At 42.2% G+C, this 17079-nt stretch overlaps 2 protein-coding genes and 1 long non-coding RNA gene across 3 annotated transcripts; all 3 read right to left on the bottom strand.

Moving 5' to 3' along the window:
- Positions 1-807: 807 nt before the first annotated feature.
- On the bottom strand, positions 808-2648 carry LOC126624350 (cysteine-rich receptor-like protein kinase 34). Its single transcript, XM_050293418.1, has 5 exons — positions 2338-2648; positions 1912-2122; positions 1465-1696; positions 1169-1319; positions 808-1087 (listed from the first exon to the last, which is right to left on the bottom strand). The coding sequence occupies exons 2-5, from the start codon at positions 1961-1963 to the stop codon at positions 965-967; spliced, it is 558 nt and encodes a 185-aa protein (XP_050149375.1). The 5' UTR covers positions 1964-2122; positions 2338-2648; the 3' UTR covers positions 808-964.
- Positions 2177-3882, bottom strand: LOC126622960 (G-type lectin S-receptor-like serine/threonine-protein kinase At1g11410). The gene is made up of 5 exons (XM_050291624.1): positions 3306-3882; positions 3081-3194; positions 2677-2805; positions 2338-2537; positions 2177-2209 (listed from the first exon to the last, which is right to left on the bottom strand). The coding sequence occupies exons 1-5, from the start codon at positions 3880-3882 to the stop codon at positions 2177-2179; spliced, it is 1053 nt and encodes a 350-aa protein (XP_050147581.1).
- Positions 3883-10762: 6880 nt separating this feature from the next.
- Positions 10763-12804, bottom strand: LOC126624369 (uncharacterized). The gene is made up of 6 exons (XR_007624081.1): positions 12578-12804; positions 12397-12494; positions 12216-12313; positions 12035-12132; positions 11063-11859; positions 10763-10866 (listed from the first exon to the last, which is right to left on the bottom strand). It is a non-coding gene; the product is annotated as an uncharacterized LOC126624369 (long non-coding RNA).
- Between the last annotated feature and the right edge of the window lie 4275 nt (positions 12805-17079).

Genomic DNA, 17079 nt, shown 5'->3' with positions numbered 1-17079 from the left:
AAGTAAATACAAATCCTAATCAAATAGGTAATTAACAAAATCTCTCCACCAAGGAAACCAACTAAGAAGTCAAAATCCAAACCCAAATATAGGACACCAAAACCAAATATGTAACACAAACATAATTTTTTGCATCATCCTAATTTTGAGCCGTAAAACCCAACATTGTCATTATGATTAGACTCGTTGACCAACATGGCTAGAGATTTATGTTGCGCTTCGTCGAATGTTCCTCATGATGTTGCCTGCCGGTTGTGTGGTATTATGTTGAGACATAGTGATTTATGTGATGATTGTTCGAGTGTAGTGAAGGACGAACTACGAATGGCTTGATCCCTATTTAGGGTACGTAGGCAATCTAACAACAAAGTTAGATACAACCATAAAGTGTATGAAAAATTATTACGCAGTTGGATCTCGAGTTGTGCTTTGCCTATGTCCCGGAGGCGAAGTATGTTAAAGATACGGGTATTTGGTGACGTCACGTGTCTATCCTGGATGCATGTCCGGATCGGGGCATGATAGATGACAAGTGTTGCAAATAATTTATAACTTTGCATTTACAACAAGACAGATGATGAGTATTGCAAATATAGAACTTAGATCCCTAGTTATAAGGCACACAATTTATAGCATGTATTTACAACAAGACAGATGATAAGTGTTGTAGATATAGAACTTAGATCCCTAGTTAAAAGGCAAATTATTATCTCACTCATCACATGACCATACTCTCGTTTCAATGATGGTCTTTTCGAGTATACGTCTGGTTCTCTCCTTAACGACCTTCTACTTTTGTATGGGTTATGTCATTTATAGAGTAAGCTCCTTCATTATTAGTTGATGGGTCTCCACTAGTATGATAACTTCTCTTCAACAAAAATCCAGGTCACTTTGGTGAAGGAATTGCTACATCATTACCCAACATGGAAACCACTGCTGACATGAGTGGACGATCCTTCGCTTAGTCTTGCACGCACAAGAGAGCTATGTGAATACATCTTACAACTTCATTGACATGGTATGATTCTCCCAAAGATGAATCAATGATTTCCAAGGCTATACTTTCCTTCCACAAGTCCCAAACCTAAAAACCATTTACAAATTAATCATCAAGTTATAAAAGCAAACGGAGAGAAGTTTGGTAATGTCTTGATGTTATGCTTACATGTCCAACTAAATTTGAGTAAGGACTATCGTGGTAGTAGCCGGCGTTCTTTCTGCCATTAACAATTTCTAGTAGTAGAACACCGAAGCTATATACGTAAGACTTTACTGAAAAAAGTATTTCCATTGCATATTCTGGTGACATATAACCACTAAAGCAAAAAAAAAAAAATTAATTAATTATCACAACCTCTTTCTGTATTATTCAACAAAAGTTGTACTTATGTTTGTGGCCTTGTGACGCAGGGATGAAAATTGTAAAAAATAGGTGTACTTTCAGTTTTGAATGAAACTTACTATGTCCCAACCACACTGTTTGTATTTGCTTCAATTTGTTCAGCTCCAAATATCCTAGCCATACCAAAATCTGAAATCTTGGGGTTTATAGCACAATCCAACAAAACATTGTTGGCCTTTAGATCTCTATGGATGATTCTTAATCTCGAATCCTGATGAAGATATAAGATCCCTCTAGCAATCCCACAGATTATCTCAAAGCATCTTGTCCAATCCAAGAATGCCCCTTTTGCTTCGTATGGGAAAAAAATAAGCAAAGTAAATTAGATTGTATTCTTGGTTGGTTCAAGGTTTTTAACAGACAATTTTAGATACACAAGTGAAAAGAAAGGCGTTTATAACTGAGTTGAGTTAAGAGCATTCAATCCTACACTTGAGGTCCTGCGCTCGATTTTCTCTCCACAATTTTGCTTGTATAAAAAGAAGAACAGTAAAAGAAAGACATACAGAAAACGAAAAAGTCAAGACTTTTGTTTGGCAAGTATTCATAGATCAGCATCTTCTCTTCATCTTGAAAGCAGCAACCTATGATCCTCACAAGGTTCCTGTGTTGGAGCTTTGAAAGCAGCACAACTTCATTCTTAAACTCTCCAATTCCTTGGCTAGAATTCTTGGCTAGTCTTTTCACTGCTATCTCCTTTCCATTATCAAGCACACCCTGAATTTATAATCCAAATTCAACTTATAGTGCACTTATCTTTCAAGAAAATTATCAACATATTCCTAGCTCTGTATATATCCACCCCTTGAAATTGCATTTATACATTAACAAAGGAGTAAAACTAAATGCAGATGGCCAAAAAATAAATCTACAAAATGTCTATTCAAAGTCTGATTTATGATTTGAGACATTACTTGAGGGCAATTACGTACCTTACAAACGGAGTCGAAACTGCCTGTTCCAACCTCGTTGTTGGAAGCGAAATTGTTTGTGGCTTTAGCTATGGTTCTTAGTTCAAAGAATGGTAATTTAGAGTTTACTCTACTTTCATCAATATCTATTCTAGCAGAAGAATCTTCCCAGTGGGTTGATGCTGTGGTCACACTAAAAAATTTATCCTGACTACTCTTACCTGTGATAAAAGTACATAAACAGATAATATTGAGTTCTTAAATAATTAGAACTAATATCTAATTCTATCCAATTTACCTAACTTACTGAATTAGATAATTGTGAATGATGGGCAACCTAGTAGAAGTAAACTTGTTTACCTGATCTCTTCCTCTTTACCAACCAACATGCAAGGGAAAATAAGAGGAAGAAGAATAGACCACATGCTACTGAAACTCCAATCTTCCTCTTCTTGCCAAAAGAACTATTTGGCTTCTTTGCATATTGAGCTGCAGAGATACAATCATTTTTTTATATTTAAAAAAAACCTTATAAAAAGTTCCAATGAACATAAGAACTCAATTTTTAGAGTTAATTTATAGAAATTTCCAAATTTTCTATAGACAAATTAGTGCTCCAGAAAGATCATATTACACTCTTGATGGAATTTTTTTTTACTGAAATAAAGGAAAGAAGATTTTTTTTTATGGAACCTTGACGGTAGGAGAGAAATTATTGATAAGTAAAAGAGAAGAAAGAAGATAAATTGATAAGGGAAATATACCTAAAACAATTGCATCAACTCGCACATATAAATCTTGACCCGTATCCGAATAAGTCCTTGTGTCCATCAAGTCCCCATGCCATGTTATACAGCCACTCCCTCCCTGCCTTTCATCTGCATTTGCGTATGCCATACAAGAACAATTTCTCAGGCATTCTTCTTTACATGCTTTCAGACTCATATTCATGTTCACACGTGTCGTAGATGTGTTTGGCACCTTCACACCTTCCAACTTCACGAACCCCCCGTTTTGGCAAACGGATGATATATTTTGCCTCACGCACCCGCCTGACCCATCTCTTTGCAACTTGGGTTCGAATCCAGGTAAGCAATTGCACTCAAATTTATCCGCAGTATATGCGTCACAAATGCTATTCGGACCACACTTCCCGTAAAAATCACACTGCTCAACCGGGGCGGACCAAACCTTGACCCATTGACTTACTTGATCTTGCCATGTGGACCGTTCAAGGATTCCTGATTCATCGATCACCATTTTTGAGAAGACTGGTTCATCAACAATACCATACATGACGGATACCTCATCTTGATTGTTCACAAAAGGAGCGTTGAAGATGAAATGTTTTGTCATTGCAGGCACCCCGGAACATCCTTCACCGGTCCAAGATCCAGCCCGCCACAATGGAGTCTGCCCTTTGTATAAGAACAGCAGTGGACTCTCACCTGGCTCTATCCGGTACGAACAGTTGCCCGTTCCCAGATCATCTTGGGACTTCCAAGATGTGAGGAACCGGTTCAACCCGGACTGCCTGTTCAGCCCAAGTTTCATAAAAGGAAGCATCGTATTTGAGGGATAATCAAAACCTTGCCACAACAACTTTTCACTACTACTGCTATTAGTTTGAACCACAACAAGATTTCCCGTATCCCAGAGCTTGGCTATCACGGAATTGTATGGAGAAGAGACGGTGAGATTAGCGGACCAGATAGGGGTATTTTGGTCCTCCCAATAAATAGCAAGGCCACCATGATCTCCATGAATGGCTAGAAGTCAACTTCCAGCAGTAGGAACTACGGGGTTTTCTCTGTTTGCAATCCAGACAATGGTTTCGAAGGGAATATTTGTTCGTCGCAGAAATTTCCGTCGGGGATGCTTTCCTGGCCAACGAGCACACAACTCCCTTGGAGGTCGGTGTCGGTTGAGGGCTGCTGTCGGGCTTTTGCTTTCCTATCGGGCTTTGTCGGGCAAGTCTCGTCGGGCAAGTCTTGATCGGGCAAGACTCTTCGGGCAGTGCTGAAAGAGAAGGACAGAGTTAATTTGAAAGGTGCCTTTGTGGGGCCTTAGGTATAGGCCTTGAGGCTCACAATCAAAATTAACTTTGAGGTGCTCAGGCGTGCCACTGCCATCTTCAGTATGGCAGATGTAGAATGGATGTCGAGTTTTAGGTGCAAATACGTATATGCCCGAGAAACCGTGTTAGATATGACAGGTGCCTTTGTGGGGCCTTAGGTGTAGGCCTTGAAGCTTCCTGTCAAACTAAACCAGTGCTCGAACACATCATATTTGAGCTCGTGTCTGCAGGAGTCTTATCACTATTATATTTCTGATTATCCGAGTCCGAAAGGTAGAACGAACCCAAATAGGTGTCTTTGTGGGGCCTTAGGTGTAGGCCTTGAGGCTTCCCATTAGAGTTCATTCTTATACTCGAACTATCTAGACCGCAAAATAGAATGAATCCAAATAGGTGCCTTTGTGGGGCCTTAGGTGTAGGCCTTGAGGCTTCCTATCAGAATCCATTCCATACTTAAGCGTTCTATGATAACCATGATATAATAGAAACAAAACCAAGAGTTAGGTCGATTACTTGCGCCCCAAGTAACTTCGGACTTCTCGTTTATCAAGGATTGTCATGGATGGGTTAAGTCCACATAAAGTTCTTTTTTATGCCTTGAGGCCAATGACTTTTAAACTGATCAGATTTACATGCCTGAGGGCTTAGGACTTGGATCTGATTTGAACACTGAAGATATATTCAAATCGGATCTAAATACTGAGAAAGCCTTTTCATCATTATTTTGCTAGAAACAACTTGCATATAACTGGAAGTATACAACATATTGCTAGGCTTTAAAGAAAGAAAAGACAAAGACAGAGCAAAGAAGGTCGGGCAAGATTAAACTTTATCAGTTAAGGTTGATCGTCTTGCAGGTCCCTATCTTTATAGTTTTGTCAAACGTCTGAAAGCTTAGAGGGAGATAGGGAGATATAAAAAGTGAATCGATACTACCACAAGTTCGAACAAGGTAGCAGAGCTATTACAAAGGTTTGAAGAGAAGGTTATCCTGCAGGGGATAAAGGCTTGTCCCGAATGGGATGAAGGCTTGGTGCTGACTACAGCTTCGTTTGGAAGGCAAATCTGGCTTTTGAGCAGAGTTTGGGCTTGCATTTGTTTGTTTGATTGAGTGTCTTTATTCCTGTCTTCTCTTCCTCCTTTTATAGACAACTTGGCTTGGCCTCCTGTAGCAGCAGCTTTGCCCGAATGCGGTTTGAGGGTGATGACTCATCAGCTATTTTACATGTAATGCCACCATAAAGTACTTTATGGGCTGTGCAGTCTGGTCAGTCTACACCACTTGATCCTTGGGTAGGTAAGCAAGTGGTCTTTATGAATTGTATCAAGTCAGAAAAGGCCCTTTCCTGCTTTCCTAAGTTCCGGCCGGGCCTTGATCTTCTGCCTTCAGGCCTCTTTTTGGGTCAGCTTCATTCTTGAGCCCAAAGTCAAGTTTTAATCCAAACAATATTGTTGTACCAAACTCCGATGTAACGGTTTGCCTGGCGAAAAAAACCCTAGTGCAACGATTTTAGTGGTGGAGAGAGAAGAATGTCGCCGTTTCTTAAGGGTTGGTTTGGTGTAATGGCGTCTAAGGCAACCGAAATGGAAGAGGGAAGAATCACTGGGAAGATGAGCTATACAGTATTGACAAAAATGAATTTAGTAGAGTTCATGGTTAGTTTTCTCATGGAGGAGTCTTAAGTGCTAAAATGGTTGCTTATTTTGACATGCAGAAACAAAAAGCCGAAAAGGTTGGATTTTTTTCTTTCTTTGATTGAGTTTAAGTAACGCTAAGGGCGAATGGGCGACTTCCAGTCGTTGATGCAATGCACTGTTCTAAGGCGCTAGGCGGTTAATCACCGTTCAAATTAATCACTGTTCTAAGACGTTAGGCGATTAATCACTGTTCTAAGACGCTAGACGGTTAATCACTGTTCTAAGCCGTGAAACTGATCCTAGCTAGAAAGTTCCACTTCATCAATTCTGACCACATCATTTTTGTCATAAAATTCAACACCACATAAAAGCGTAATAAAATGAAATAAAGGTAAACCAATTTGAAATGTCCTGGGATTTATTTATTTGGCATGCAAAGCATCACAGATCAACATCTTCTCTCGTGTACACGAAGTTTAACTAACACAAAAATCTCGTTCTTAAACTCTAATAAATGTGAATGTGTCATATGTGGTGGACGGATTTACATTTCAAATCCAAGGCTGTTAGCGATCAAGCATCCACTATAGTATAAACAACAACAATAAAGTCTTATCTCATTAAGTGAAATCGATTGTATGAATTATAAAACGTCACCGTGCTCGATTTTGTGCCAAATTTTCTGTTAGCTAAGCCCCCACCATAATACCTGTCACATAATTTACAGAATTAGCTAACTAGACTAGTATAATTTCTCTTCAATTATGTCGCAATCGAGACCAATAATTCAGACATGCCCCACATGTCAATGCACTAGAAAGAAATTTGGAACCTACTTATTTGAAGCAAAATTTTTGTGGTAAATAACATTTTACAAGCTGCCAATAGTTGCTTAACATGCAACATTTAGTTTTAGCGAGGTTCTACGCTAGTACATGTCACATCATTTGCATAATTTTCTCCTTCAATATTGTGGTGATGGGTATTTAACTCCAATAAAAATGCTGGTTGTTTTGGTGAAGGAGCTGCTGCTTCATTACCTAGCATGAAAACTGTTTGTACCATACTTGACCAATCCCGAAACTACCGAGCACCGGCCAACGCTATACTGTCAAGGACCCAGAATAGTTCCCCTCCGACCAGGAGGCCAATCACTACTCGACACGTGTCAAGATTAGAAGCCAATCAGAGCGCAGCACGTGTCAACATCAAGAACCAATCATAACATGACACATGTCAATGTGACAAAGCTACAAGTTTTTCTATAAATAGGGGTCATTCCCCCACAATATTGCCTAATGCCATTTTGTGTTAAATCATTCACAAGAACTCACTAAATTGAGAGCTTGATCCTTTGTACTTGTGTAAGCCCTTCACTACTAATAAGAACTCCTCTACTCCGTGGACGTAGCCAATCTGGGTGAACCACGTACATCCTGTGTTTGCTTCTCTGTCTCTATTCATTTACGTACTTATCCTCACTAGTGACTGAAGCAACCAAGCAACCAAGCGAAGGTCACAAAACCTGACACTTTCTGTTGTACCAAAGTCCTCGCTGATTTTGTGCATCAACATTTGGCGCCGTCTGTGGGAAACGACACTTATTCCTACTCTCTTCAGCTGTGTCAAGCTGGTTTCTATCATTCGTACACTTTCTTTTGATCAGGCATCCCTCTCCAGCATGGGAAGCGAAGGAAGCCACAGCACACAGAATGACACCCCCCTTGCACATAGTGCGAAACAACGAAAGAAGGAAGGAAAACGAGTTCTTCTTCAAGCTAAAGTCGATGAGTTGGAAGCTCAGAACAACAAGATAGCAATGAGGAATGAGGTCCTCCAGGAGCAATATGAGAAGCTCTTCGAGACACTCCACGAAGCTAGGCAAGCTCAGACACGCGAGCTTGTTGCCCCCGTGGAAGTCAACCATCAACTGGGTGCCCTCCAACATGGAGGGTCACATGCATTCGACATAGATATCCCTGATAGGGAACAGATTACCCCTCGACTTGATAATCAACATGAGGCTTCTCTTAACCCAGTTGCTTCGACCCGAACCATGAGAAGTGGAGGGAGACACCTCTTTGCTGAAGGGGCAGAAGGATCGAAAGCCGTCTTTCGCGATTGTCGGGATTTCCTGAAGCAACGTCGAGAGAATTCCATCCATATAAGCTCAAAGATTAATGACCCAAGGATTTCTGAGAGACTCGGTCCCCTGCCACGGCCCAAGCCGGCCACCAATTTGGGGAATGGGCAACAAGTCCTAGAGAGACATGAGGGTACAGGGGACTCAGAGGTGTTCCGACAGACATACCCTGGAAGCCAGTACAGCGAGTCCAGGGAAAAATCACATGCCCTTGATCAAACCTTCCTAATTCCAAGAGGAGATGGAGATTTACGAAAGAAAGCTCCAGTGACACATAACTCCACTCAGGACCCCCTTGTCCTACAACTTCTTGAGGAAGTAAACAAGTTGAAGGCTGAACGTCAGGCTGAAATACCTGACTGGAACCAACCCAGGCCTGGCCCTCTTACAAGGAGGATCCTCAACACCCCCCTTCAAGCAAAGACAAAGCAGAAGCTTGGCTTGCAACTTTATACTGGAAAAGAGGACCCGATTGAGCACCTTAACCTCTTTGAATCCACCATGGCATACCGGATGCACACCGACGAAGAGCGATGTCTTCTCTTCCCCTCCACCCTCTCTAGTGGAGCTCTAAATTGGTATTGTCGTCTTACACTTAAGACGGTAGACTCATTTGAGGAATTGAGGAAACTATTTGTTTCCCAACACATTTTCCAAACCGATCGCTTGCACTCTGCAGATGACTTGTACACTATCCGCCAGAAGCCAGACGAGTCATTACGTATGTATGTTGGCCGCTTCAGCCATGAATACTCCCGGTGTGCCGAGGCAGACGACAAGACTGCCCTCAAAGCCTTCACGGCAGGCCTACGTGATTGTTTCTTTAAATACATGATCAATGCCAATACTTGGAAGACTTACTCTGAGGTGATGGCGCAGGCTTATAACCATGCCTCCGCCGAGGCAAAGACATATCAGGAGAAACCCCCTACAACCATCCTTTATCAACAAGTGGGAGGTGGAAGCCAGACTCACCTAAATGAGAAGACCTCGACTTTCCAAACAGCAGTGGCACCTCCCCATGCCTTGCATAATGCTTCACCGAATCAACAGACATATCAATTTCAAGGCAAGAGGAAGGATTTCCATCCTCACCACTCTCCTTTCAGTAAAAAGAGTAAGGGACACTATCCCGATAACCAAGGGTATCGCCACAATAGCGCTCGCCCCCAGGCAGTCAATGCAGTGGGTCAAACCCGCGTCAAGGGTATCGCCACAATAGCGAGGTTTTAGCCTGCCATACTTAAGGTGTCTTACGCCTGCCGAGGCGGAAATCGTCCTTCGGGAAATACATGAGGGAGTCTGTGGAGATCATGCTGGATCTCGGTCCCTAGCACACAAGACTTTTCGCCAAGGATATTACTGGCCAACACTCCACCAGGATGCCATCAAAGTATCCCGCTCATGTGACAAATGTCAACGATATGCGGCTATTCCTCATTCCCCTCCAGAGCCTCTTACTCCTATGATTAGCCCTTGGCCCTTCGCCCAGTGGGGACTTGATTTGATCGGCCCAATGCCGGCAGGGAAGGGCAAAGTCTGTTACGCAGTCGTTGCAGTGGACTACTTCACAAAGTGGGCCGAAGTAGAACCCTTGGCAACCATTACTGAGGCAAAGATAGAAGACTTCGTGTGGAAGAACATCCTTTGTAGATTCGGCATTCCCAATGCGATAGTCACTGACAATGGGCGACAGTTTGACAACAAGAAGTTCAGGTTGTTCTGCTCTAAGTTCAACATCAACTTATGCTTTGCCTCTCCAGCTCATCCCCAGTCTAATGGACAAGTTGAGGCCATCAACAAAATAATCAAGCGCACTTTGAAAACCAGCTTGGACAAAGCTAAAGGCTGTTGGCCAGAATTTGTACCCCAAGTTCTTTGGTCATATCGCACTTCATATCGGACTTCAACAGGAGAAACTCCATTCTCACTTGCCTTTGGCACAGAGGCGGTTGTCCCTGTTGAGCTCGAGCAAGCAACATTCCGAGTCCAGAACTACATTCAAAGTGAAAATGACAAACAACTCACCCTCAACTTGGATTTAGTCGAGGAACACAGAAACCAAGCTCACTTGAGGAATGTCGCCTACAAGCAGCGCATCTCCAACTATTATGACTCTAGGGTCAAGCCTCGTTCTTTCAAAATAGGAGACTGGGTCTTAAAGAAAAGATTACTCTGCGACAGAGTCCCGAGTGAAGGCACACTTAGTCCAAACTGGGATGGACCGTATGAAGTCATTGGCATCAGTCGCCCTGGCTCTTACACACTTAGAAGCTCCGATGGCAAGACCCTTGGCCATCCATGGAACGCTGATCACTTGAAGTACTACTACAAATAGACTCACGATGTACAAGTGTTGAGCTATAGCCGTTCGGCATCCTATGTAATGAAGGCCATTTGGCAATGAATTCAATAAAGAGGTAATTTAGCCAACTCAGCCCTCACTCTTTTACATTCATAGCAAGCGATGCCGGAACCCTTCTCAATCAGAAAGCAATCTGTCTTCCACAGTCACTACAAAACAAGCAAATGAAGACCGTGTCAAGCGCCAAAAAAAAAAAAAAAAAAAAAAAAAAAAAAAAAAACAGCTTCATCCAAAAAGCTTCACCCGAAAAGCTTCACCTCCAAAGCTTCACCCACAAAGCTTCACCTAAAAAGCTTCACCCAAAAAGCTTCACCATCAAAGCTTCACCTAAAAAGCTTCACCCAAAAAGCTTCACCATCAAAGCTTCACCTAAAAAGCTTCACCCAAAAAGCTTCACCTAAAAAGCTTCACCCAAAAAACTTCACCATCAAAGCTTCACCTAAAAAGCTTCACCCAAAAAGCTTCACCCGAAAAGCTTCACCTAAAAAGCTTCACCCAAAAAGCTTCACCCGAAAAGCTTCACCTAAAAAGCTTCACCCAAAAAGCTTCACCTAAAAAGCTTCACCCAAAAAGCTTCACCATCAAAGCTTCACCTAAAAAGCTTCACCCAAAAAGCTTCACCCGAAAAGCTTCACCTAAAAAGCTTCACCCAAAAAGCTTCACCCGAAAAGCTTCACCTAAAAAGCTTCACCCACAAAGCTTCACCTAAAAAGCTTCACCCAACAAGCTTCACCCGAAAAGCTTCACCTCCAAAGCTTCACCCACAAAGCTTCAACACCAAAGCTTCACCTACAAAGCTTCAACACAAAACCTTGCTCCAAATAAACAAATTTTGTTCACAAAACCCAAGATGCCCTTGAACTTGTACAAAAACACTTGGGTAAACATAAACATTTTTTGTTTTACACCCACAAGGGCCCAAAATTTTCCTTCTTATTTATTCACTTATATATGTTCCCAAACATATTATAATAGATCCAACAACAAGCCAAAGTCCCAAATTTCATAATGGACAAAAGTACAAGCAATTCATCAATAATGAAGGTGCTACAAAAATTGGAATCTGCCCCAAAATAGAAATCCAACCCAAGAGACTTTTTCTCTCTCTCCCTCTTCCGCCTCCTTTCATCTATCAAATTTCTGCAACCTCTGCTCTTCTCCAATGGAGCTGAATTTTGGACACCCTATAGTTCTTGAGCATATGAACAACTTTCAAGAAGGAACCATTTCTGTTTGAGCGACGGAAATTAAAGTGTTGAAGCTCCAAACATGATAGTCGGCTTCTTGCAGATTTCGAAGCTGTTGTGATGTTTCGAAGATCTGGAAATATTTAACCGTTAGTTCATCCTGAATTTTTGATATGTTATGAAAGAGTCGATGAGGAACAACTTCAATGAAGAAAGCATACCGATCTGAACAAGAGAAAATGGAGTTTCGAAGCTCACAACAAATCTGACGGGTTGACAGACAAATAATAACCAGTCATTCATCATACCTGAATTTCTTGAGTTACACAGCTCCGAGGGATCTCAAATTTGGATATGTTGTAGTTCACAAGCTGAGGAACAACTTCAATGAAGAAAGCATACCGATCTGAACAAGAGAAAATGGAGTTTCGAAGCTCACAACAAATCTGACGGGTTGACAGAAAAATAATAACCAGTCATTCATCATACCTGAGTTTCTTGAGTTATACAGCTCCGAGGGATCTCAAATTTGGATATGTTGTAGTTCACAAGCTGAGGAACAACTTCAATGAAGAAAGCATACCGATCTGAACAAGAGAAAATGGAGTTTCGAAGCTCACAACAAATCTGACGGGTTGACAGAAAAATAATAACCAGTCATTCATCATACCTGAGTTTCTTGAGTTATACAGCTCCGAGGGATCTCAAATTTGGATATGTTGTAGTTCACAAGCTGAGGAAAAACTTCAATGAAGAAAGCATGCTGATCTGAGCAAGAGAAAATAGAGTTTCAAAGCTCACAACAAATCTGACGGGTTGACAGACAAATGATAAACAGTCACTCATCATACCTGGATTTCTGGAGTTGTACTGCTCCGATGGCTCTCCAATTTGGATATGTTGTAGTTAAGGAATTAACGAACAACTTTCATGAAGACAACTTTGTGATTCGACCTACAGATGATGGTGTTATGTTGAAAAACAATTCCGGTTGTTAGGGGAAATGAAAAACAATTCCACCAAAGAAACATCATTATGATGTTTCATCATTATGGTGTTTTCATCATTATGATGCTTTCATCATTGTGATGCTTCCATCATTGTGATGCTTCCATTATGATGTTAATGCACCAACGGTTACACCTTCTGCAATTCCACTTATTCGGGCCTAGCAACCTTCATAAACAAAATCTATGAAGAAAAAGTCCGGGGCTACCACTTAGAAAACAAAAGAATGAAGTTTTGGTACTTACGACATGGACTATTAGCAAGACACCTCATTCGTCAACTCCCTCGACTAGAGACTTGGGGGACTCCCACCATATGCTACTACGCCTTGGTACTCAAAAGTTCGTGACTACTCAGTGACTTGGATTTTTCAAGTCTCCAACCGAGAAGTTTTCCTCACTCGGGAAATTAAGGGAACACTACCTCAAACTACATGCTTCACTCACAAAGCTTCAACAATACAGGTTTCAACAAAAGCAAAAATTCAAAGAACTTTATGAAGAAGGCTTTGGTGTATTTAACACAATATGTTGAAATGAAGCAAAGCTTATTTATTAATATTTTCGATAAGCCACAAATATGTACATATACATGAGTCAAAATAAACAAACAAAAGGGAGCCTTCACAAAGGTTGCTTAGGGGAAGTCTCAGCAGTCGGTAGAGCCCTAGAAAGAGAAAGCACCGGAGAGTGGTTATCCGGAGCCTCAGTACTTGACAAAACCCCAGAAGGAGGAGGCATTGGAGGTTCATCATTTGAAGCTTCATTACCAGGTACAACCCTAGAGGACGAAGGCAATAAATGCCTTTGGAACAAACCCACAAACCGCTGATGATCAAGTAAAACCTTACCATCAGATTCCTTCATCTGGTCAAGCTTCCTCTTCATGTTTGTAGCATAGTCATGGGCGAGCCGGTGCAACTGCTTATTCTCATGCTTGAGCCCTCTAATCTCCTGTTTGAGACTCATCACTTCAGCAGCCAATGATTCAACTTGGCGGGTTCTAGCAAATAGGCGTTGGGCCATATTAGACACAGAACCTGCACACTGAACACTAAGAGCCAAAGAGTCCTTAACAGCCAACTCATCAGACCGTTTGGAAAGTAGTCTGTTATCTTTGGGAGTGAGAAGGTTCCTGGCCACCACTGCAGCGGTCATATCATTCTTCATCACAGAATCCCCAACGGTAAGAGGACCGGTAGGGGATATGAAGGATGGGCGCCATATGTTGTCTGGAGAAGGCGTGGCTGTCTCTTCTCCAAGGTTCAAGTCAAAACGACGGTCGGAGGGTCCAGACATTTTCAAATGTGTTGAAGAAGGAAGAGGTCAGACAAATCAAGATCTTAGAAGTGCAAGAAATGAGCTTCTACTGGTAGAGATTCAAGTGTGCTGTGGAACTTAATGCCAGCCTCTATAAAAATCTGCACTCGACGGAGCTTCAGAAATCGAAGAGGCGTTTGCTTTCTCAAAAGCTGGGCTGCTCAGAGACCACGAGGGCCGATCTCAGAAATCGAAGAGGCGTTTGCTTTCTCAAAAGCTGGGCTGCTCAGAGACCACGAGGGCCGATCTCAGAAATCGAAGAGGCGTTTGCTTTCTCAAAAGCTGGGCTGCTCAGAGACCACGAGGGCCGATCTCAGAAATGGAAGAAGCACCTGCTTTTTCAGCCTCGTCAGCACCTGTCACATGCACAATCAGCTTTGCGGAAATTACGGGCAATCTGTCGAAGATTTCTGGTGAAGTAGAAAGCACGTGAATCTTACTGTTCAATCACCGCTCTCCATATGCACCATCAACTCCTCGGGTACCACATATAACTTTGTCAAAGATCTCTGACAAAGTTTAGGCACGAGAATTTCGAAGTTCCAGCTACCCTACTATTACCCATAAGGGTAAAGGAACAGCACCACTGCTTGACAACTGGAAAGTCCCTATGTGTGTCGACCTCCGTGTTTTACGGCAAGACAGGTTGGCAAGAACGTCCAACCTTTACTCACATTCGAGAAAAGACTCCCAACATAATTACTTTCTAAAAAACCGGAGTAGCACCGCTTTCCGAATCTCGAGAGTCAGATCCTCGACGGGATTGCTTGTTCGAAAACCGAAGAGGCACAACTCTCAGAACTTCGAGAGCCAGATTTCCTTAGATAAAGCTTGTCTGTAATCTTCACACGTAACATCAGTTTTCCAGATACCACATACCACTTTTTCAAAGTGCTCTGACAAAATTAAAACACGTGAAGCTGGCAGCTCCCACTACATTGTTGTGACCAAGAAGGGTAAAGGAATAGCATTACTACTTGTTATTGGGAAATCCCTATATACATTGACCTCCCTCCTCAACGGACAGAAAAACCTGCAAAAATGCTCAACCCTTTCTCGCATTCGAAAAGGCACCCTCAACATAACCTCTCGAAATACTCAGCTTTATTTCCCCCCGATAATGCCTCAGCAAATAAGCCACACCAAGAACAAGAGTATCTCATATCATCAGGGTCGAAAGCAAGAGTATCCCATATCATGCTTTCTCCCTGTCTTTGTCTTTGTCCTTGTCCACACCTGCAGGACAAGGAGAAAGAGAGCAGTCAGTCGGAACCTGAAATCAAACCTCCAATTTGGAACTGACTGCCTGGAGCCTTTGCCTGGTTGCTTACTTAGCATTGCTCTCGAGTACTCATCCTCAACTGCTGTCAAGGTCACGAATTCCACCGGCAAATACCTCATGACAGTTGATCAGATATTGGCTCTTTACACTGAAGCTGCCAAGCGTGGATGAGTCACTATGAAGGAATGTTCTGAAGGACCATTTAAATGCAAAGGTTGCACACCACTTCTGCCATGCAAAAGATTGAAGCAGAAGGTTCAACGGTGAGCTGAAACAGATCACTACAGCACGACACCTTTCCATACCACATTCATTATTCCGTCAACAGCAAAAGTATCCCATATCATCAAGGTCGAACATACTCTAGATTTGATGGACTTGTTTTGACCCTCAAATTTTTGAGTCGGCCTTATACTCTGAAGGGCACCAGAAAACCCTCCAGCACAGTTCAAGAATAAGCCTGTGGAAAGTTACTTCTTCAAAAGCAAAAGTATCTCATATCATCTCTTATCCATTTGCTTCTCCTTATCCTGGCAGTTGAATGAGAGACAAGGAGAAGGAGAACAATCAACCGGAAGCCGAAGTCAAACCTCTGATCCTGGGTTGCTTACTTGGAAGTTTGACTGCTTACCTTGTCTGTCACCTCTTTCGGCAGATCTCCTAGCTCGGCGACTTGGGGGACTCCTACTATAGGGTTTGTATCACACTTGACTAAGCCCGAAACTACAACTAAGCTTCAAGTGAAATTGATACATTACCTTGTGCGTCAACATCAGCTAAATACACCATTCCCGGATGGAGGAAAGGTACTTCCAGAGAAGGGCAGATGAAGATCAGACCACACTTCGGTACTTAGAAGTTTCGTGATTACTCAAGGGATTGGATCTTGCAAGTCCCCAACCGAGGAGTTTCCCTCACTCGGGAACTTAGGGGAGCACTGTTTGTACCATACTTGACCAATCCCGAAACTACCGAGCACCGGCCAACGCTATACTGTCAAGGACCCAGAAGAGTTCCCCTCCGACCAGGAGGCCAATCACTACTCGACACGTGTCAAGATTAGAAGCCAATCAGAGCGCAGCACGTGTCAACATCAAGAACCAATCATAACATGACACATGTCAATGTGACAAAGCTACAAGTTTTTCTATAAATAGGGGTCATTCCCCCACAATATTGCCTAATGCCATTTTGTGTTAAATCATTCACAAGAACTCACTAAATTGAGAGCTTGATCCTTTGTACTTGTGTAAGCCCTTCACTACTAATAAGAACTCCTCTACTCCGTGGACGTAGCCAATCTGGGTGAACCACGTACATCCTGTGTTTGCTTCTCTGTCTCTATTCATTTACGTACTTATCCTCACTAGTGACTGAAGCAACCAAGCAACCAAGCGAAGGTCACAAAACCTGACACTTTCTGTTGTACCAAAGTCCTCGCTGATTTTGTGCATCAACAAAAACAACCGTCGACATTATTAGCCGCTCAGTGGCATACTCAAACCTAATATGTTCATGTGAATCAGAACACCATGAAAACACTAACCTTGAGAAACCATTCTCGACAGCACAGAAAGCCACGAATTGTAGCAAGCACACGTTCACACTAAGAACACAAGCAAGGCCATCTGCACACTCATCACCACTGTATAGCTCAAACCTATGGGGAATTCTTTTGGGTTGTGATTTAGTGGTATGTGCAGGGACTTATGTTTAGTATTTATACTAACTCAATCCTAATGCA

Source organism: Malus sylvestris, chromosome 5 (assembly GCF_916048215.2).
Source record: "Malus sylvestris chromosome 5, drMalSylv7.2, whole genome shotgun sequence".
Taxonomy (NCBI): domain Eukaryota; kingdom Viridiplantae; phylum Streptophyta; class Magnoliopsida; order Rosales; family Rosaceae; genus Malus; species Malus sylvestris.
The sequence above is the reverse complement of the archived record's forward strand: the minus strand, read 5'-3'. Positions and strand labels throughout refer to the sequence as shown.